The sequence below is a fragment of the Pyxicephalus adspersus genome, chromosome 12 (assembly GCF_032062135.1).
Source record: "Pyxicephalus adspersus chromosome 12, UCB_Pads_2.0, whole genome shotgun sequence".
Taxonomy (NCBI): Eukaryota; Metazoa; Chordata; class Amphibia; order Anura; family Pyxicephalidae; genus Pyxicephalus; species Pyxicephalus adspersus.
Window position 1 is genome coordinate 41194881 of NC_092869.1, and position 21455 is coordinate 41216335.

At 40.5% G+C, this 21455-nt stretch overlaps 2 protein-coding genes and 1 pseudogene across 2 annotated transcripts in view; 2 read left to right on the plus strand and 1 right to left on the minus strand.

Moving 5' to 3' along the window:
• Positions 1–10862, plus strand: part of MOK (MOK protein kinase) — a gene marked incomplete in the record, with an annotated part of 24949 nt that extends 14087 nt beyond the window's left edge. The window contains 4 exon segments of the mRNA XM_072427861.1: positions 2019–2120; positions 4799–4972; positions 6939–7047; positions 10533–10862. Of these exon segments, the coding sequence (XP_072283962.1) occupies positions 2019–2120; positions 4799–4972; positions 6939–7047; positions 10533–10745 (598 nt within the window).
• LOC140342760 (U2 spliceosomal RNA) lies at positions 4991–5104 on the plus strand (annotated as a pseudogene).
• A 2281-nt stretch (positions 10863–13143) lies between the features above and the next one.
• WDR20 (WD repeat domain 20) overlaps positions 13144–21455 on the minus strand; it is a 36461-nt gene continuing 28149 nt past the window's right edge. Inside the window, exon 4 of the mRNA XM_072428605.1 lies at positions 13144–14117. Coding sequence (XP_072284706.1) covers positions 14064–14117 — 54 coding nt within the window. The 3' untranslated portion in view covers positions 13144–14063. The remainder of the gene's footprint in view (positions 14118–21455) is intronic.

The window sequence follows — 21455 nt, forward strand, 5'->3', positions numbered from 1 at the left end:
TTTTCTTTCTTGTTGCAAATCCGAATATGCTCACTTTCAGACCCCTTGACATTGGTGATCTGGACGATTAGAGAAAGCAAACGCTAACAAGTTGGCGCTATATAAATCTTGTTTAAAAGTAATAATAACAGGGATACAAACAGCAATACGCTGATGGCTGTTCCTTTCCCTCACCACTCACCAAAACAACTTTGCCTTTAGTTTAACATCTAACACAATCTGACCACATGAGGGCGCTGTTCTATTAGAAAATGTCACTAGCACAACAGAAGCTGCAAACTGATTTTAAACTCAATATGGATAAATAGGTTTATTCTTCTTTCTATATACAGTGATAATGTTATCTTACGTTTCAGGCTGTTTAACAAGGACAGTTTACTGATTTATGTCAATACTTGATGATATAAAGCCCAGCTTCAGGCTAGCTTATGTCAAGTTACCATTGCCATTTGTGTCCTTATCAGGGATATATCCGTTCCTTTCTTCCTATCAGGACAAGTTCTCTCCTTCCTAAAGCGATAGTTGCCTTGCTATCAGTGGACTAGAGATCTACAAGGTCTTGGGAAGGATATGTGACTATTAAGCGTCTTCCTTGTGGAGTAGGGCGGTTCATCGGTTATGGGTCCTCTCACTTGATATGGATATGGAGTGTCATAAGTGTCAGGAACCTTGCGTCCCAAGAGATTCAGGGTTCAAGTCCTTTTCTCATTGGACAAAGAGCACCTGAACACTTAGTTATTGCATTTAGTTTTTTCTGCACCTCATAAGAAAAAAAAGATTTATTATTATAGGATATAGTCCTGTCACATGCCTATTATTATTAATATTATTATTAAGCGGGATTTATATAGCGCCAACATATTACACAGCTCTGTACATTAAATAGAGGTTGCAAATGACAGACAGACACAGACAGTGACACGGGAATAGAAGACCCTGCCCCAAAGAGCTTACACTCTAAGAGGTAAGGTAAGTATCACACAATAAGAGGGGAGATAGGGAGTGGTGACTACAAGAGACAGAAGGGTAGGTGTGTTGGAAAAGATGGGTTTTGAGTGCTCTTTTAAAGGAGCAGAAAGTAGGAGCAAGCTAAAAAGGACGAAGAAGACCATTCCAGAGAGTTGGGGCAGCTCTAGAAAAGTCTTGGAGCCGTGCGTGTGATGAGGTTGTGAGTGAGGAAGTCATTAGTAGGTCATTGGAGGAGCAGAGAGAGCGGCAGGGGGAGTATTTTTCTATCAGGTCAGAAATGTAAGTGGGACAAGAACTATGGAGGCATGTGAAGGCAAAGCACAGGAGCTTGAATTTGATTCTAAGGTGAGTCTGGCTGCAGCATTCATAATAGATTGTAGAGGAGAAAGACGAGTTAGAGGAATACCAGAAAGGAGGAGGAGGTTACAGTAGTCCACACGAGAGATGATAAGAGCGTGTACAAGGGGTTTGGTGGTCTCTGGGGACAGGTAGGGGCGGATTTTGGAGATAAAAGTGACAGGACCTGGAAATTTTTTGAATATGAGGGGTAAATGAGAGGGCAGAATCGAAGGTGACACCAAGACAACGTGCCTGAGGGGAGGGCTGAATAACAGTGGTATTAGCTGTTAGGAATATGTCAGGGGGAGATTTGGAATTTGAGGGGGGTAAGATGATGAGTTCTGTTTTATCCAGAATTCTGTCAGACATCCATGATGAGAAGACTGTCAAGGCAGCATGAAACCTTATCCAGGACTGAAGGAGACAAGTCGGGGTGGACAGATAGATTTAAGTGTCATCAGCACATAGATGGTACTGTTACTTCTCTAAATGACCCCCTGCACTGATGTAAAGTTTGTAGCTTCCCTGCACCCTCTCTAGTGCTGGCCGATGTAGAGGGGGCCTATGCCAGCATCGCGGATCAGCATTCCCATCTGACTGTGTCAACAAAAACTCAGCAGAGAGTTGTGAAAGCCAGAAGCACATGTGTGTGTGTGTGTGTTTCTAAGTACAATAACACCATAAATGGTCTATTTTTCTCTACATTTCAGGCTCCATCCTCTCTTTCCTGGCTCAAACGAACTGGATCAGATATCCAAAATCCACGATGTCCTTGGTACACCAACATCAGCTGTGCTCAAAAAGTTTAAACAGTAAGCAAAGTAATTGTTGTTTAAACTAATAGTTAAAGGAGTGTTCCAACTTTTTATCCCAGGATATGAAAAAGACTCAATCACTATTTCAGTGTGCTTACTTAGGTCAGATGTTATTTTTGCTCCAACAAGGAGGTTGTTTGATATACAAATCACCAACAGCAATCAGTATAATTTATAGGAGGGGACAGGAGAAGGCAATAATGGATTAATAAAAGGTCAAAGAAAGGTAAATATATATTGGATAAAACAAATTTATAAGTCGTAGGTAAAAAATGTAAAATAAACCAATTACATTTAGGCTTGAAAAGTCAAGGGTCAGGGGTCACCAGACACTTGCTGCTTTGCCAACTCCCTAATTACACCTAAAGCCATGTTACTCTAATAGGATAAACCCGACCCCAAACCATTGTGGTTTGCTTTTAGGAATCAAGTCCTCTTTTCACATTTTCTTTTTATTGCAGAACACTGGGTAATATTTTGATGCCCTATAAAAAAGCTTAATAAATATAATAAAAATAATGTATGTACTATGATCCACCTCATCATTTGCTTATGTGCAAATAGCTTTGGTAACTGAATTTGACTTCCCATCAGTACTTCCTGTAGAGTGGGAGAATGAGCAGTAGCAGCAGAAATATGGGGAATGGGATGAGATCAAAAGGAGCAGAAAGCAAACTTATCAGTCTGCTACTGCTCATTCACTATCCACTTAGAGGCTGTGGGGTTGAATGGTGACCTACCCTTATATGTAAAGGAAAAATGGTAATTATTTCTTATTTTTTTTAAATGCAACACCCTTTAAAAAAAAAAAAAAAAAATAGGTGCAGCACCTTCCCTTTAAGAGCCTTTCGGGTTACCTACGTCACGCATTTTGAGAGGCTCCGGATGCTCCTTCTGCGCATGACCTAATCTCCGACATACGCAGAAGGGGCATTTTTTCTATTGAGGAAAAAAGATGCTGATCTCACACAAGCGCAGTGGGAATCGGCTCTCTTTTTTTCTCCCCTTTACAGTAGGACACCTGAGCAGTGCGAGATTGGAAGACATGCCAAGAAGACCAAGGAAGAAAGAAGTGGACAACGAAGATGGTGGCGCCCGACGCTTCCTCAGTGCCGAAACAAAGAGGAATCCAAGGACGACATGGGACCAAATTGTGGGAAGGACCAGCTTAATCGAGCCATCCGCTTTAACTTCAATTGAAAAAGTCAGGTCACTAGGCAGGCTCTAGCAAGGGTTAATCACCTGCTTGATCAATTACATTAACCCTTGCTACAATACCTATACTAGCCACAAGGCATATAAATCTATATTAAACACATATATTATTATTATTATTTTAATATTATTTTTATTAAATAGGATTTAAATAGTGCCAACAAATTACACAGTGCTGTACATTAAATAAGGGTTCCAAATTACAGACAGATACAGACAGTGATACAGGAAGAGGAGAGGACCCTGCACTGAGGAGCTTACAGTCCAGTAGGTAGGGAAGTAACACACAATAGGAGGGGAGATGTTACCTTAATAAAACAAGAGGTGACATCAGATTAGGGCAAAAAAAAGCCGTACAAGAAACCAGTAAGATTTTTGCTGCAGTGTTCATAACCCAACAGGAACCTGCTGATAATAGGGGAAAGCAGATTTTATCTGTCTGCTGCTTCTTCTTTTAATGTCCAGTCCCTTGCTGGGGGTAAGAGAAGATTTGTGTTAGCTAATTGAAGAAAAAACAGATCCCCTGCCCTGCCAGACAGAACTGTGTTGTATGGAAAAGCTTTGTAAATCTCAGGTCTGAATGGATAGAAATATAAACCTTTTGGCAGGTAAAATATTTCCATATATTTATTTCTTCTGTGTTGTTTAGCTGTTTGCTTTATGAACTGAGCCTCGCATGGCTCATGCGGATATAATGCCGTACTCTACGTTCAGATTTTTATTTCTTTTGTTTTGTAATTGTATTACTTCACATTACGGAAGCTCCCCAGATATCAGGCTCTTGGAGGAGTAAGATGAACCTGGCATGTTTATCTCCTACCTGCAGATAAGTAACATTTTCCTAGATAAGCACACTAAAGCATTTGCATTGTCAAGGGAATTGTGTTGCTCTTAAGCTGCGTACACACTTCCAATTTTTGTCGTTGGAAAGGATCTTTCACGATCCTTTCCAACGACAAGGGAGTGCACGATGCATGAACGGTGCTGTACATACAGCACCGTTCATGCTCTATGGAGAGGGGAGGGGGAGAGCGACGGAGCGGCACCCTGCTGCGCGCTCTCCCCTTCCCTTTCATTAGGATCGGCTGTCGTCCATCGTCCAAGGATCCGGCAGGTCGGTCGTCCGGACGATGGACGACACCGACTGTACACACGGCAGATTTTCGCCCGATAATTGGCCGATGCCGATTATCGGGCGATAAAAATCTGACGTGTGTACGTAGCTTTAGTCAGCAGAGCCTGAACTGTCACCAATGATGTAAATGAGGTTATAGAAGCTGAAAGGAAGCATTATAGTGCATTTTAAGACTCGTTTTTTTTTCATTTAATATGCTGGATCACCCAGGTTCTCCCATAATAGTCTATGCTCTCCAGAGTTTTATAAATCAGGCCGAACATTTTCCAGCACTGAGCAGATAAATGACCTGTTTATACTATACAACACCTTTTTCCTTTTGCAGATCAAGAGCAATGAGTTTTGATTTCCCATCAAAAAAAGGAACAGGGATCAGCCGACAGTTGCCAGGCCTCTCAGCGGACAGCATCTCACTTATGTGTGCCATGTTGGAGTACGACCCAGAGGAACGGATCACCGCAGGACAGGCTCTCCAGCATTCTTACTTTGCAGAATCCAGGTATAGCATGACTAGCTCAATATTTCTCGGCCTTTTGGCTAAGATCAAGTGTAGTATCTGTTCTTATCAGTGTCAGGAGAGGAACGGTCTGGTATTCCTTTCAGGGGAGGATGCAGTGGCTCAGTACGCCTGTACAGTGTGGTCTGGCCAGGGAAAGGCATGGGGCCTGCCCGGATAAGGAGCTGCCGGAAAGCAGCCTAGCCCACTGTGAAGAGGTGAAGAAAGCTATGGTCTCGTCACTACGCCTGGGGGCGCTGAATCACGTTAGGTGTCATCCCCCTGGCGTATCGACCCAGGGGTACCTTTGAGTTATGGGGGACTCACTGTTTAATGTACACTGGCAAGTCACATTAAGCTGATTTAGCACTGCTTTCATTCTGCATTAGCTGCGGTTAGTGCAGATGGGCAATTTTTAAAACCTGCTAAGTGTGTTATGCATTGAGCACTTATATTTTTATGTTGTCACTTGTGGGGTTTCTGTGTGACCACTGACGATGGAGTCGTCCCCTTATGGGTCGGCCCTGATGTCTGGGAATTGCTCTGGCCTTATGGTCAAGCGCTTTCCCTGTGAATCTCGCTTCCGCAGAGCTCCCTGCCCAAATATCTGGTGGGAAGGTTTTGGCCAACCCACAGAGAAAGTAACCTGTTTGATTTCAGTCAGACGGGCTAGTAGGCCCACTCATCTTCACCTGGGTGGTTATAGTACCCAGACCCTGTCAGCAGCGTAGTGCACCTGGGGGTCTGGGGAACCTGGGTGGTCACAATGGGGATCACAGTGGCACCCCAGTGCACGTTTTTTGTGGTGTGTTTTTGCGAATCCACTTTTTTACTGAGCACCAGGGTTTGTGTGTTGAGGATCATGACTAGCGGGAATGCAAAAAATAAAAAATGACTAGCTCAATATATTTTGGCTTTGTCTAGCACTCTGTTACAATTTCTGTTCACGTGTCTGTGGAACTCTACTATTGCTTTTTAATTACAATGGACAGAAAATGGGCAGAGTGCTTAACAATTATTGAACATTTCAATGTCAGGGAAACACTGGTTTGTAAGGCTTACCAAGTAGGAGCCTAGCTGGCTGCTACAGGCAGAATGACTTTTTTTACTCAGTGTGCCGTGGCCTTTTTCGGCAGCATACTGCCATGGTACAGCCCCATCTCCAATACCTTCCTTCAGAGCATGTCACAGCATTATGTTTTTTGTTTCTGTACTGAGAAATAGATTTTATTACCCCCCGTAACATCAGCTGAGACACTGATTATATCTCATAGGTGTAAAATTCTTGCAGGAGCAGCTGCTGAGAGCTCAGTTCCTATAGGCACACCCTATAATGTACATCTCCCAAGAGCTCTTTCTCTACATACAGACAGGCAGGCTCTTGAGAATTAAAGCAGCAGTCTTGTTTTGCTGGGGGGAAAAAAATATAAAAAATGTATGCATGCGAGGAACATGGCTGTAGTTTGTAGTCCAGCAGGCAGGTGAGACTGGTAATAACTATGGGGATTTCAGCCCAATTAGAAAGTTAGTAGGTCATTTAATGTCAGACAAATCAACTGGTATTTTTCTGTATTCATGGGGTTGAAAGAAAAGCCTATAAGTGAATTTGTACTGACATTAGCTGTTATTGCTCAACATTCGTATAATAGTGTTAAGAAATGTTTTTAAGCCGAGTGGGAAGAAGTTGTAGGGTCACAGTACAGGGGCTGCCACCCACCGCCTCTTCAGTAACCACTCAAAAACAGCCGGGTGGTTACTGAAAAGTGCCGGGTGGTGCACCCAGCTAAAAAGGTCTGGGGGAGAACACTGAATATTTTATTAGTCTGTTCACTTCTCAAGTACATGGAAGAGCCAGATCTTGTATTCCTCCCCTGCCCTCACCCTTCATAGTACTGAAATACCACTGCGCTTGTACTTATCCAGTTTTTTTACCACAGTCATCCTCACGATTCTGATGTTCCATCCTCAGGACATTAGAGAAGCACAGTCTTTCCCGAAAATTCCAGATGGCCGAAAAATCCAACACTGCAGGTTCCATGAGTTATTTGATGCGGATTGCTGGGCAAGGAAGAAGGCAGGTAAAATTTGCTGCTTGTTCGATGAAATATAAAGCTCAGGTGGAAGATAGGGCAGGCCGATGACACCGTAATAATATTAAACCTAACACAAAACTTCACAAAGAATAACAGCCATATTTATTTTACTGTAGATCAGAATGAAACATCCTGAGTATGGATGTAACAGAGAAAACGTCCAATCTTAATGCATAGTGCTGGGCTAATAATATCAATGTTTCTGTTTTTATTATAGCATTGGCATTTCCGTGTCAGCCATACTCTTTTCAATGGACTAGTAACCTTTAGACTCATTGCACACGTTTGGTTTTGTAGCATCTACAACATTGCTTTCCTGGACAATGAAATAGCAGCAATTAACAACCAAGTTATCCGTAGGATTTTCGCATCTGCTGATGACCAACACTAGCAATATATAGTCACCTATACAGACACTTGAGTGGGCAGCAAGTGTACATAGTAAGCTATATATCATCAGAGAAAACAATATGAGAGAATTGTATAGCTACAAAGGTGTTGGTGGTCTTCAAATTTAAGGATAACACTGCACACAAAGTACAGTTATCTGGACCCCTCCTTAGGATGTCTGGATACAGAGATCTGGCCCAGCAACCCTGTGCACCTCCAATCCATGTTGGTAATGTTAAACAATTGTCATGGCGTCCCTCTTACAAAAGCTAGGCAATAAAAAGGAAGGGGGGATTGCCACTTTATGGAGGTAATGTTGCCAGATTCTTCTTATCAGTTGCCAAGTCTATCTAGTCACCATAGGAAGGGGTCAAATCTATTTTGGTGTGCACTTTGGGGAAGGGGGGACAGCAACCTGTACTCTTGTGTGCTGGTGCACTCATCCTGCAAAAAAGAACTCCATAGCAGCATACAGGTTGGATGCAAGGCTTTAATTTCTCATAGAATAGTGGATCTGCCCCTTTAACCCCAAAGGCCCATACTATGCCTTACCTTGCACCTCCCTTTACCTTGCCCCATCAGTTAGATTTGATCACAATTCCCTTACCCTGCTGTATCAAGCCGTCAATGTATTGTATAGGGAACATGATTTTTATTCAATATTATTTTCACATAATTAGGATTCAAAAGAAAATGGGTCGGTTCTGGACTTTTTAATCAGTAAAGCTGGGTGATCCAGCAAACCTGGAATAGATCTGGTCCAGGATTCAAAACATTTGCTGAAGAAATCCATTCCAGGTTTGCTGGATCACCTAGTTTCACTGATAACAGTGTATCCTCCCCTGCCTTGAAGAGCTTTATTAAGTCAAGCCCATAATCTCTAATTCTGCTTATTCACCTATGGGTCAGGTGAGGTCATGCTTTCTATGGGTCAGGTGAGGTCATGCTTTCTATGGGTCATGCTTCCATTGGTGACTGCATTCGTCTCAGCTAAGTGCAGCACTCAGTCACATTAGAGCGGACCATTCCGATGAGCCCAATGACACATTATAAAGCAAGATTCTTTCCAAATGGTTCTACTCCACCAATCTCTGTCTGTGCTGGTAGACATAAGTGATCAATTTCTTCTATAGGCTCTCTGCAATTTATTACTTGGACTGGAAGTATGCATTGGGCCTATTCTACAATTTTGGTTGTGTGTTCACCAGCTAGACATAGGAAGTCCGGGCTGCAGGTTTTATCATCTTTAGGTATTTAGAACAAGTTTTCATAAGTCCAGTAAACAAGAACAAAGGTCAACAAGAACGTTTTCCAGACTACATAGTGAAAATTATTCCTATAGGGCCATAGTCTTTCCTAAAGTAAAAGTAACAACACACTCTACCAAATGGATTTCTGCTTTAAGGGGCAGAGAACAACTTTATGATCTTGTTAGTATAACAGTGATTATGGTCTTGGAGGTATAAATATTTAATTTATTGGTGACCCTCGAGTGCTTTCTTACTATCTGCCATCTGTATGCTGCCATGGAAAATTAAGGAAAATCATATTCCTCATATAACCTTAGTTTCCTTTCCTGATGAGTCTTTGTGTCTGCGTAGGACTCCAATCCCTGTTTTCCTAGAAGGTAGTCAAAGTTTTGGAACACAGTAGGAGATGTAGCTATGTACTGGTCTATTTTTTTCTATGAATTTAAAAAGATAGAGCCGCTATTCATTTGTATGCTGCCGTTGAATCCCCGGGCACTTCTAAATCTCTCTACAGGGTAGTGAGGGACAAATAGTATGGTAGTTCTGAGTTCTTGCAATGCCTGGTCCATTTAGAGAAGTGTTTCTCAACCAGGGTTCCTCCAGAGGTTGCCGGGGCTTCATGGAGCAATGAGCAGTTTGTGCCTCTCAGGTCAGGTTTACTGACACCAATGATCTCTTTGAAATGTAAGGGTGACAATCTTCCCACTGACTAGCAATGTAAGAGGAATTCTTCCTACTGGCCACCACACTAATATACTGTGAGCTGTGTACCGTATTTTTCGCCGTATAAGACGCTCCGGAATATAAGACGCATATAATTTTAAAGGAGGAAAATCTAGAAAAAAAGATTCTGAAAGATTATTTCCCTTCTGATCACTCATGTGCCATTCAAATTCCCTTTCTGATCACTCTGTACCATTCAAATTCCCCTTCTGATCACTCTGTGTCATTCAAATTCCCCTTCTGATCACTCTGTCATTCAAATTCCCCTTCTGATCACTCTGTGCTTTTTTTCTATTGTACGGCAGTTAGGACAGGGAACAGCAGGTGGCGCTGTGCCGGCTTCTTTCGCTTTGCTTTACAGACAGGAGAAAACACGATGCTGGCAGAGGAGAGAAGAGAGACACGCTGCAGCCAGACACACGCAGGATCGGGCATCGGGTGAGTATAATATTTTAAATATTTTTTTTAACACATTTGTCGTATAGGACGCACTAACTTTTCCCCCCAAGTTTTGGGGAAGAAAAAGTGCGTCTTATACGGCAAAAAATACGGTATATAGTGAGTATAGCTCCCACATGTTAAAAAAGTTCAGAAAGTCAGCTCCGGACAGTCCACATACCAAATGTCAGCAACACGCTATAGACATTCACAAAGCATCCAAAGGGGTAGTAAACACCATGCTCAATCATACACCTGCCTATCTGTGACTATAGAACGGTGGCTCAGTGGTTAGCACTCTGGCCTTTGGTCCCAGGTTGGAATCTCGGCCATGACATTATCTGCATGGAGTTTGCAGGTTATCCCTGTTTACATGGGTTTCCTCCACCATCCCAAGAACATGCAGTTAGGTTAATTGACTTTCCCCAAAATTGACCTTAGACTGTATTAAAAGACATATGACTATGGTAGGGACATTAGATTGTGAGCCCAACATTACTATGGACTTTGTGCAGCGCTCCGTAATATGTTGGCGCTATATGAATACTGTGTAATAATAATAATTTTTATTAATTATTGATCTATTTGATATTGTGAAAAACATGAAATACCTTACCACGAGGCATGCAACGCTTGTCATTTAAAAACAAAGATAATTTTATTTTAAAGCAGGGGATAAAAACCATCCCGGATCTTCCTTTCCACCATCACGGTCCTGCCTACCCAGTGGAGTTGCCAAAATTTAACGTCCCATCTTCGACCAAGCCGGTCTCCTTCCCTTCGCTGAAGTTTCAATCCGTGTTCCCACTCCCTGGAAACCATGGGAAGCTACCGATAATTCCAAGTGTCAAGTACATAGATTCCAAGGTAAGTACGCTTTAGAGCTGACATATATCTAACTGTTAACAACACTGTTAATTATTATATATATGTATATATATGTTATATTATTCGGCCCTCTCCTCAGGCACGTTGTCTTGGTATCACCTTTGACTCGGCCCTCTCATTTACCCCCCATATTCAGAACATTTCAAGGTCCAGTCACTTTCACCTACGCAACATCTCAAAAATCCGCCCCTACCTTCCAACAAAGCTGGAATGGATCTGGTCCAGGATTGAAAACATTTGCGGACAAATAGCAAATTATTTTTTAGAAATCCATTCCAGGTTTGCTGGATCACCCAGCTTCACTGATGAAAGTGTATCTTCCCCAGCCTTGGAGAGCTTTAATAAATCAGGCCCATCCATAGTAAGGAACAGAAGTCATGGCCAAGTTCCAAGGCATTGCAGGGCACTATTCAGTTTAATGAATATTTGTGCAGACAGGTAGGTGTTTGTGTTCTGTTGCAAAAATACTAATTCTCATGATATGAAAATATAAAAGAAACATTTTAAAACTTGTCATTTACTTTCCTGGTCTGCGTCTTACAATGATGCAAGTTTTTTTTAAAATTGGAAACCCCCCTTTTAAAAATTTTTGCTTGTTTTTTTTATATTGATACACAAACTGTAAATGATTTGGTAAAATTCCTTTTTCAATTAAATGTTACCATGAAATTATTGACCTATGTACTCATCTCAATTATAGAAAGTTAGGTCGCAGCTTCGTGATCATTTATTATATCACCGATCCCGTTTGCATTGTTTTTGTAAATATTCAGTGTGTGGTAGGAAAGATAAAAAACAAATTCTCTATTTCGTTCCTATTTTAAACATTAGCCCCGGGAAGAAACCTCCACGTACATAAACTTCCCCAATTGAAGAAGCAGATCCATCATGAGGTGAATGTGTCAGTTTAATGAGCCACAGAAACATTCACCCACCATGACGCCATGATAGCTAGCTGGCTGCATTTATAAATATAAATGTTCCTACCGTTTCAACGTTACAAAAATTAAACTATGAACACAAATCAAATTAAATATTTTTTTTTCAACTTACATTTTAATTGTAGGCCAGCTTCACGAACAATTGAATCCAGACGTATATAAATGCTACAGAACATGGTGTAAAACATGGAGACCGATACAGAGAATTATTGGACAGATAAACACAAAAGTGCCACAGTGACAGGTCGTCGTTTTACTATAGAACGCTCAATCTATCACATACAGCTAGTCCCTGAGTTACATACAAGATAGGGACTGTAGTTTGTTCTTAAGTTGAATTTGTATGTAAGTAGGAATAGGTACATTATTTTAATAAATGAAATTAGGACAGATGTTTGTCTCAACATATCATTAGGTTGCATGGTGTCAGGTACTGTATAAAATCCTCACTGTGAGTTAATCACAAACAAAGCAACAAAAATAAATATTATGGAGCCCAGACATTCATTAACTTCTGGAGCAAGCTGTAATTTGATATGTAAAAAGAAACAACTGCAGAGTTTGTCTTGGTCATTAAAGAGTTACTAGACCTGGCAGAAGAGCTCAGTCTTATCAAGCCTCCGTCCTGCACACGAGGGAGCAGGGAAGCCTCGTTCGTATGTAGGAGTCGTCCATATGTCAGATGTCCTCAACTCGGGGACTACCTGTAATTGCATACAGCAGTGCAATGACAGCAGCTGCATAGGGAGCGAGCCCGGCTACCTAATATTAGCACTGGAAAAGTGTCCTGGGTAAGCAGCAGCATAAAGGTAACACAAGTTTTTCATATTTTTTTTTTTTTTATGTAAACGTTCAGGAGGACCAGCTTTATCCCTGGGGTAGGACTTCTTACTGCAAATGGCACTGCAAAGTTTATACAATGCTTTCTTCCACAAGTGAGGGGGACCCATGATCCAAAACTAGGAAAACAAATATACCCTGGCCTTAGGTGCTGCCAAGCATTTAGGTAAAACCTAGCACCGGTGTGGAAGGTGCTTTTAGTTTAGTACCTCTGTACCTGCATACCGGTTCTAAAGAAAGTATGCAATAGAGGTTTGAAAGTCACGTGGGGGGTGGGGTTATACATATAAAAAAAAAATTTTGTGGTTGAAAAGAAAGACAAATTGATTATCTGAAATGTGTGCAATTGTGTCGATTGAGGGGGGAAAAAACCAAAAACAAGGAAACTAAAAATTCTAAAACCTCAAGTCGTGAATATTCATCTTTATTGTGGTCGATGACTTAACACAATCGAAGAGTTCTGTCCCGATTTCTTTGCCCCTCCACCAGCAGCTTGTAAAATTTTAACGTTTTGACGTCAGAACACCTTTTGAAATTGTAAAATGAGCGCAACAAAAAAAACACATTTTGTCAGCACAGCAAAAATCTCATCTGACCAAGAAAACAAAGACTGCATATGCCAAAAAGTTTTAATATTAATATGTATTTTTTTAATTAGAAATCACTATTTTCAAATAATGAAAATGACTAAATTGTAATGATCAAACCCCTTCGAAGCCCAGCACTGAATTACATTATTTATACATATAATACATAGGCATTAGAAACCACAATATTAAAATAAATGTTTAATAGGTACAAAGTATATTTATCTTTCACAACAAGTTTCCTTTTTTTTTTTCCTGGGAATTTTATTTTGAACACCCAAAATAAGTTTTGAACTTAAATTTTTTTTTAACTATCGTAAGTGCAAACATTTTTCTTTTTTTTAATGAAAAAAAGAACAAAAAAAATAATAAATTGCATCTTCCTGAATTACGATCCAAGTCAGCATCACGACTCGCTTTCATATCAAGTGCATTCCAGACGCTCAACTAACCTTTTGTAGGTTATAATTAAAAAATAATAATAATAATCAGTGCAATACACACAATGGTGAATTAATTCTTAACCATCTAAAAATTACCGGGGTTTTTTTTTTCTTCAATAAACACTTTTATTTTACATTATATTTATAAAGATTAAATTACATTAAAGTTGAAAAGTATAAAGCGAGAAGGAATGAACTATTTAATTTCACGGTAACGTCTAAGTTTTTTTTATATATATACATATATATTGGTGTTTTGTGAAGTAACTCTCGGGTGAGTAGTCAAAGAACCAAGCAGAAGGAATTTCTCCACAGAGATAAATGTGTTAGAATTTTTGTGTTCTGTAGTATTTTTTTTTCTTTTTATAGAATCCCACAACTGACATTTTACTTTTTTTTTTGGTCTAAAATTGATGTTCTGTGGCTGCCGATTAGCTCCTGGTTCCTCTGTCATTACGTCTGGTCCTGTGGTGTTATGTTTCGCTAGCGGTAGTGTGATGGCTATACTACAGTTCCGCTTGGAGAATTCGCTTGGTTTTGGGAGGATAATAAACCCTGCAAACAAAGCAGTTTTTTTAATTAATTGATAACAAGAAACGTCAAAACATGAATGCTTACAGATATACAAAATGATGCTGCCACCTAAAAATGTTCACTAGTCTATGAGATTATTTTTTTGAACTGCCTTATGGACTATTAAAATAGGATGGATGCAAAGAACAAAAATGTTGCTTACCAGTCCAAAGATGGGGTGGCTGAATTTAATGCTTTCCGTACAAGTAAAGAAAAGTAACTGTTGATGCTGCCACAAAAATCCATTGCTCTTGTAACTTCCTGTGCACCCAACATGGTATTGTTATCAGGTGTCTAAGTTTGGCTACAGAGCACCTAAAGTGGAACTAAACCCACGCAACTTACCTATCCACGTTCCATTGCAAAGTACAGACACGTTTCATCTCTACTTCCTCCCGAAGACGATCGTACATCTTTCCAATCAGGATGGCCGAAGTCCCGCGCAGGAGTTCATTCATCCCTGGCACATGCAAGGGAATCTGGAACTAACCCCAGAAACCCAGAGTAATGAAGCAGGTAAGACACATTATAGTAAAAAGGGTCATCGCCTGTTCCTTTCTGCAATAATGACCCGACCTTTGTAAAAACAGAACTTAGTTCCACTTTAACCCCCCCCCCCCACCCTTCCCTCAACTTGTTTTGAGAAGAAGGTAGGTGACCTGCAGCCCTATAACTTCCTGTCCTAGGATGATAGGGCTGCTACTCCATAGGTAATACAGTGAGGGAGGTTACCCTAGGAGAGGAAATTATGCACCAGTTAAAAAGTAAGGGGGGAAAGGATGCCTGGAAAAACAAGATCCAAGGACTGCAAAGCTGTCATCACAAAAATATTTAACTGAAAGATTTCCTATTTCTGTTGTGCCTGAGAATTACCCCCTTGGTCAAACAAAGAGAAAGGTTATTTGCTGTAAATTCAAAACGTAGGAACAGTTTTAGATATACTATAAGGCAGAGCTGTTCTATTCCCAACTACGTAAAGGGTTATTTTTGGACCATTGGCTGTTTAGCCTCAACGTTGTAACTTACCAGGGGCAGGTTCATCCCAGAAATTTTTTTTTAAGCCAGTGGTAAGTAATTGTAGGTTGGTGGCAGACCCGGTATTGTGACCCACATCCTCAATAACCACCTGAAAACATCCCGGTGGTTACTCATAAGTGACCGGTGGTGTGCCCAGCTAAAAGCTGCGGAGGAGACTGAAGGGCTTCTTTACTCTCCACCCCTTCATTTTGGAGATGAAAGGATGCAGCTGTAAAAGTGATTCAGTTTTTTTGCTTTGCATATCAGTGGCCTAAAGAACATCAGGGATCTGTCACTTACCTGCACTTATTTACCAAAAGAAAAAACAACCCAATTTCTGCACCAGCAGCTATATTCTAATGGGCTTCATTTTATGTTTGGGGGTCCAAATATGGCCATACCAAACCACTTCTACCTGGGTTACAAATAAGCTTGGCATTTTGCTGGATTTGAGACGGAAAGGGAGGGATTGCCAATTAGAATTAGACTTTTTTCATGCTAACCATGAGCCAATGCTTGACCAACGCTGGCACCACCTCGGTCCAGCAGAAGCAACAGCCAAAATTACATAAGGAAAAGACTTACTGGTATTGGATAAAATGCCAACATTTAGGGAGCACACAGGACACCTTTATCAAGGCAGTAAAACTAATTATATTGAAAGTGCTAACTAACATTCCCTTAATAATTCAGCATTCCGTCCACCCAGGCAACAAATGTCACATGTTAATGTTGCCCTTCTAACCTCTTTTCAACTTTATCAAAAAACTGAGGATCAAATATTTTTATTCTGGGTTCAGGTGTTGTTTAAACTATTGCCAAGTTTTCTTTTATTCCCGTTGCCAACTCTTTTCAACTTTTCTTTCTGGTGATCATTGCAAAGACAGCCATTGGCCGAGGACCAATAACTGAACATGCGTATCTCAAGTCACTTCCTATTTTGGAATTCGTGATGGGTATGGGCCGTAGTGGTCCTATTGACAGTTTACCAGCAGGTATTTACTCAATTCCATCCTAGATTAGGGCTTTGGTAAGTAGGACAGTATTATACAGTATTATAATACTATAATAATACTGTATAATACTGTATAATAATAATAATAATAATAATAATAATAATAGGACAGTATGGGTATAGGCACAATGTGTGCTAAGTGGTCCTGGGTGAACCCAGTACTTCATCATGGGCTGATACGAGACCAAGGATCTTGTACGTTGGTATTTTATGGAACAGTAAATTCTAAGTTTTGTAGTTTCAGATGTGTCGGCCATTGCTTAAACATAAAGAGAGTAATTTGCAGGGTCATTTAGATAATACTCCCTAAGACACTGCAGGCTGCAGAGGAACTTCTTTCAGACTGTTTTGAGCAATGTTTAAAATCTGTTATAAATTTCCCCATTAATATACTATAGGGCATACAAGGGGGTGCCGAAAAGTTCCTGGCTTTGTCCCCTTCCAAATGAAATAGAAAAATGAGTGTGGGGGCATATGACAGACTAATATCTTAGTATGTAACTGTGCAAATATCAGGTCTTTGCGATTCCTAAAACTGTTTTTTCTTTTAGTGAGAAGCTGTGATGGCAGAGGCACAAGCAAGTTTCACCTCGTTGGAGTTACGGGCCGTCATGAAGTTTTTGTTTCTCCAGGCAAAGGAAGGACACTTCTCCCCCAGTGTTTGTGGCATCTCGGTGTGAATGTCCTTTGCTGACTTTCCCTGGAGAAACAAAAACTTCATGACGGCCCGTAATTCCAACGACGTGAAACTTGCTTGTGCCTCTGCGATCACAGCTTCTCACTAAAAGAAAAAACAGTTTTAGGAATCTCAAAGACCTGATATTTGCACAGTTACATACTAAGATATTAGGCTGTCATATCCCCACACACTCATTTTACTATTTCATCTGGAAGGGGGCAAAGCCAGGAAGGTCTCAGCACCCCCTTGTATACTATATATAGGGCAGAGTTTGGAATTTCATTTTCACCAAATCACCGATGTACCTTAAGTGGGACTTGTGAGAAGAGAAACAAAGGAACAAAATGTTGGTGCCATATTTCTTTGAAATCAAAGTAAAGAACCAATCCTGCAGCACATTTCTAGGTGGACCCTGGTGAATGTAGGGTAATTTTGTTATGAGCATCCAGCACTGAATTACTGATGTAACAAGGTGATTAAATATGTTGGCGCTATATAAATCCTGTTTAATAATAATAATAATAATAATAGATAGATTTGCTGCACACAGTTGGCTAGCTATTCAGGGATCCCATCAAACATTTACAAAGCAGTTTAAGAATAATGAGCAGAATAACAGATTTCCCCGTTATTACACATCTCACCAATAAACGTTTCTTAGGCCATCAAGTACAGGAGATCTGTGGGAATATATACATACACAGCAATCCGCCAAAACATAAAACCACCGATATGTAAAGTGAATAACACCGATTATCACAATGGCGCCTGTCAAGGGGTGGGATAAATTAGATGGAATGTCCAAGGTAGTGCGGTATAAGAAAAGGAATAAGATGGAAAAAAGATCTGACTGGTTTTGACGGGAGCCAAATCGTGATGGGTAAATGACCGAGGGATAAGCGGAGGCTTGAAGCCAAGTCATTCCAATTCCAAAAGAGCATTCAAGTGGAACTAATAGTCCTGCAATTAAAAAAGTTGAGATCAAGAAGAATTTTTATTGCAGAACATTTTTATTGATGTCATGTGCCCATGCATGTGCAGAAGTTGCCCGATTCTAACTTGGCAAATCAAAGAACGGAAACACAGAACAGGACCAGGTGAGGATGGTGACGCCGGTGACGAAACAAAGACGAGTGAATTAAAGTAAAAATAGTGCAATCAGGCAGGTAAGGTTATTTTATTACAGAAGGGGGTTCAGCAGTAAAGGATCCGCTTGGTCAGAATTATATATTAAATAAAAATAATTTTATTTTTAAGGTTTGGTTTCATTTTAAATGCTAAAAAAAATTTATTAATGTCCGAGATTAAAATATGTCAGCATATCAGGCAGAAAGGTACTTTTATTGGCGGTCGGCATGACCGATGGTTGTTCATGTGGACTATGAAGCAGCTGAAGAAAGTGGTCATATTCTGTTAAAGTGTTTAGTTGGTCCGGTGTGCCATTTACCTAGGAATAAGATGGCAGCACAATGTTCTATAAGAGGGCAGACTGGCGAGGGCAATGTGACTTGAAGAATCTGTTGCAATTGTCTTGGTGCCGGGTACCACAGGACACCAGCAAAGTCTTATGTAGTCCAGGCCTCAACAAGTCAAAGCTGTATGATGTCCTATGGGGGCGCCCACACACACATATACATTGTGTGTGTGTGTGTGTATATATATATTACACACACACACACACACACACATACATACACACACACACACACACACTTGGGGTACAACTACCCAATCCACATGTACCCCACAGCAAGGAATCCGGTTTGCATGTTCCCCCCACACATGTATTCCTCTGGACATTAAAGTAAATCAACTGCTTTGCTTAGGGAACCCGGGGAAAATCTGAACATATTGCATTAAATAATGCCATTTACAAAAATATCTGCAACAATCCCCATCCATCAAATGAATGGAGACATTTATAGTGTTCTCAATATTGACTATGGATTGTAACGTGCTATCCCATGCACCATGTCATTCCTACAGGCCAAGGCAAGGGTTTGTTCTGAAGGCTTCAATAGGAATAATGTCAGCAAGCTGTTTAAGGAAATCTTTCCCCCAAGCAATCATTGTCTCCCTCAGCCTTTAAAGCCCCCTTAATAATCATTGTGTAACAAAAGAATATGTGGGGGGGGGGGGGGGGGTCTACATAAAGAACAGAGCTCATCTCTGCATGATACACTAAACCTGCAGGAACCTTCAGGTGGTTTTTAATCTTTGCTTGGTAATGCTAAGCTGGAGACAATATTTGCAAAGCACTCTGACATGAAGATTGCTGTCGCTTTCCAAATCCCGAAATAATCTGCAATAATCAAACCTGGAAAAAAAGAGTCTAACAACAAACGTCCCCAGCTTTTCATTCAAACCTATCTGCATGGCCAACAGCCTGAAAAGGAAAAGGAGGCTTCTAATGGGTTTTGCCTCCATTTAAATCTACCACAATAAGACACGCCGTGTCCATTCTAATCCAGCACACTGAAAAGCGAAGGCCTAATGCCTGTGTCTAGTAATCAATAATAGTCAATAGTACAGTGGTACCTCGGTATAAGTCCGCTTTGGAATAAGTCCAAGTTGGTATAAGTCATGTTTGGACACGAAAAATTTTGCTTGGTATACAACCTTTGTGCTAGGACTTGTATGGGTCAAAATGACTCAACACCGCACGCTACCCTTATTTACCTCTCTCGAGACAAAGCCACGACTGCCCACGAGCGTAAGTACGCTAGTTGCCACCATTCAGTGTACAACCTGCGCTATAACTCTCTGTGAATTGCATAACATCTCCTCCTCCTCCCTTCTCAGCACCATCCTAGCAGGCACTTGACTATTCTCAGCAAGGTAAAGGGAGGTTAAACTTTCATGTTTCATCTAATTCCTTTTGTATTTATGTATTTTAGTATTAAGCAGTGTTAACATTATTTTATACAGCCCCATCAATGTATAATATGCCAATAACAATAGGATTTTTTTTTTCATGGGAACGGATTAATAATTTTCCTTTTATTTCTTATGGGAAAATTTTGTTTGGTATAAGTCCAAGGATCTGGAACAAATTAAGGACTTATACCAAGGTACCACTGTACTTTGAAATCAAATGCAGGAAAACAATTCTGCTGAAAAATTTACCCTGGGGGTGCTTGAAAGCTGAACTCCAGGGGGATAAAGCAACACACAGATTTTAAAGTTCTAATAAATCGTTACATTTACTCTTTTGACGCCTCCTAACGTTCTGTTCAGACTGACTGTGAGGTTGTGATGCGGTTAGCTCTTCCTCGGGTTGGACATCACATGGAGTGGCAGCCCAATAAAAAAAGATGAACGGACACGGTAATCAGCGGTTCTGTACCGCTCCCTGCCACCTATCAAATTTGCAAGCACTGGTTAAAAACTGGTTCAGAGTTGGCAAGATGTCAGCCATCGGAATCCACCCAGGTCTGAACCTAACTGCCTATAGAGTGCCCCGTTTTCCTATTCAAGCATGTAGTCCATTTCATTAAAGTTACCGTAAATTGTAATTTTATTTCCGAAAATAAATAGCCAAAAAGTAATGGAGATTAAAAATCAATTGATCATAAAAAAAAAACAAAAAAAAAAACTGAGGGGTTTGTAAGACCTTTTAATTTCTTTTTTTATTGAACTTTGCAGCAGCCACATCATGCCCCTATTATGGGGTGATTTTTTGAAATGTAATCCAGTGATTGAGTTGCATTGCACTAATAATAACGTTCAAATTTTTCTTGCCCGATAACCAGCTCAAGGCGGATATTGCGCAAGAATCTGGTGCGTACAGTCCAAGTCGTTCATCATCTGTGGATCCGTCCTGGCGGATCCACGGACGATGAACGACGAGCGATCCTAATGCTAGAGGAGAACGGTGCTGTATTTACAGCACTCCTTCATGCATCGTGCGGTTCTTATCGTTGGAAAGGATCGTGAAAGAAACAAGAATTGCACGTGTGTATGCGGCTTTGGAAATGTCATTTATACTAAGCTTCAAAAGCCAAATTAGACAAAGAAAGCCAGGTGAAACGGCTCATTTATGTGTTTATCTGTTTATGTAGTTGTTTGCCCGGAGCTTTAAAGTTCCATTTTTAAGAATCCACACAGGTAAATATTGCAGCCTAGGCTGCCAGGATATCCAGCAATCCCAGCTTCCCCTTCAAGTGCCAGGAATGGATGAACTCCCACTGCTCCCTGCACAGGAGGAAAGTTATCCCGGCATGGCAAATCAAGATAGCTAAAGGTAATATTGGGGAGAGAAGGAAAAAGATGGTGGCATCCTGTAAGGGAATAGGGACAGGTAAGTGATGAGGGTTTACTTTGGGGGCTTTAAGAGCGAAGTTTGGACTCAGGGAAAAAAAAAAAAAAAAAAAAAATCTTTTTCTTCAAGTGTAATTTTGCATATCATTTTCACTTTATACATTTTACTCTAGAACAAAAATATAATTTGGGAGGAGGTTCAAAACTACATCATGCATTAAAATAGAAAGGGACCACAGGTGTTAACATAATATACAGATCATATGGATAAAGATAAGTTAACTTGTATGGTCTTGGAGAAAAACACCCGTGTACATACAGTGCACCAAGTACAACACAAACCCACAAA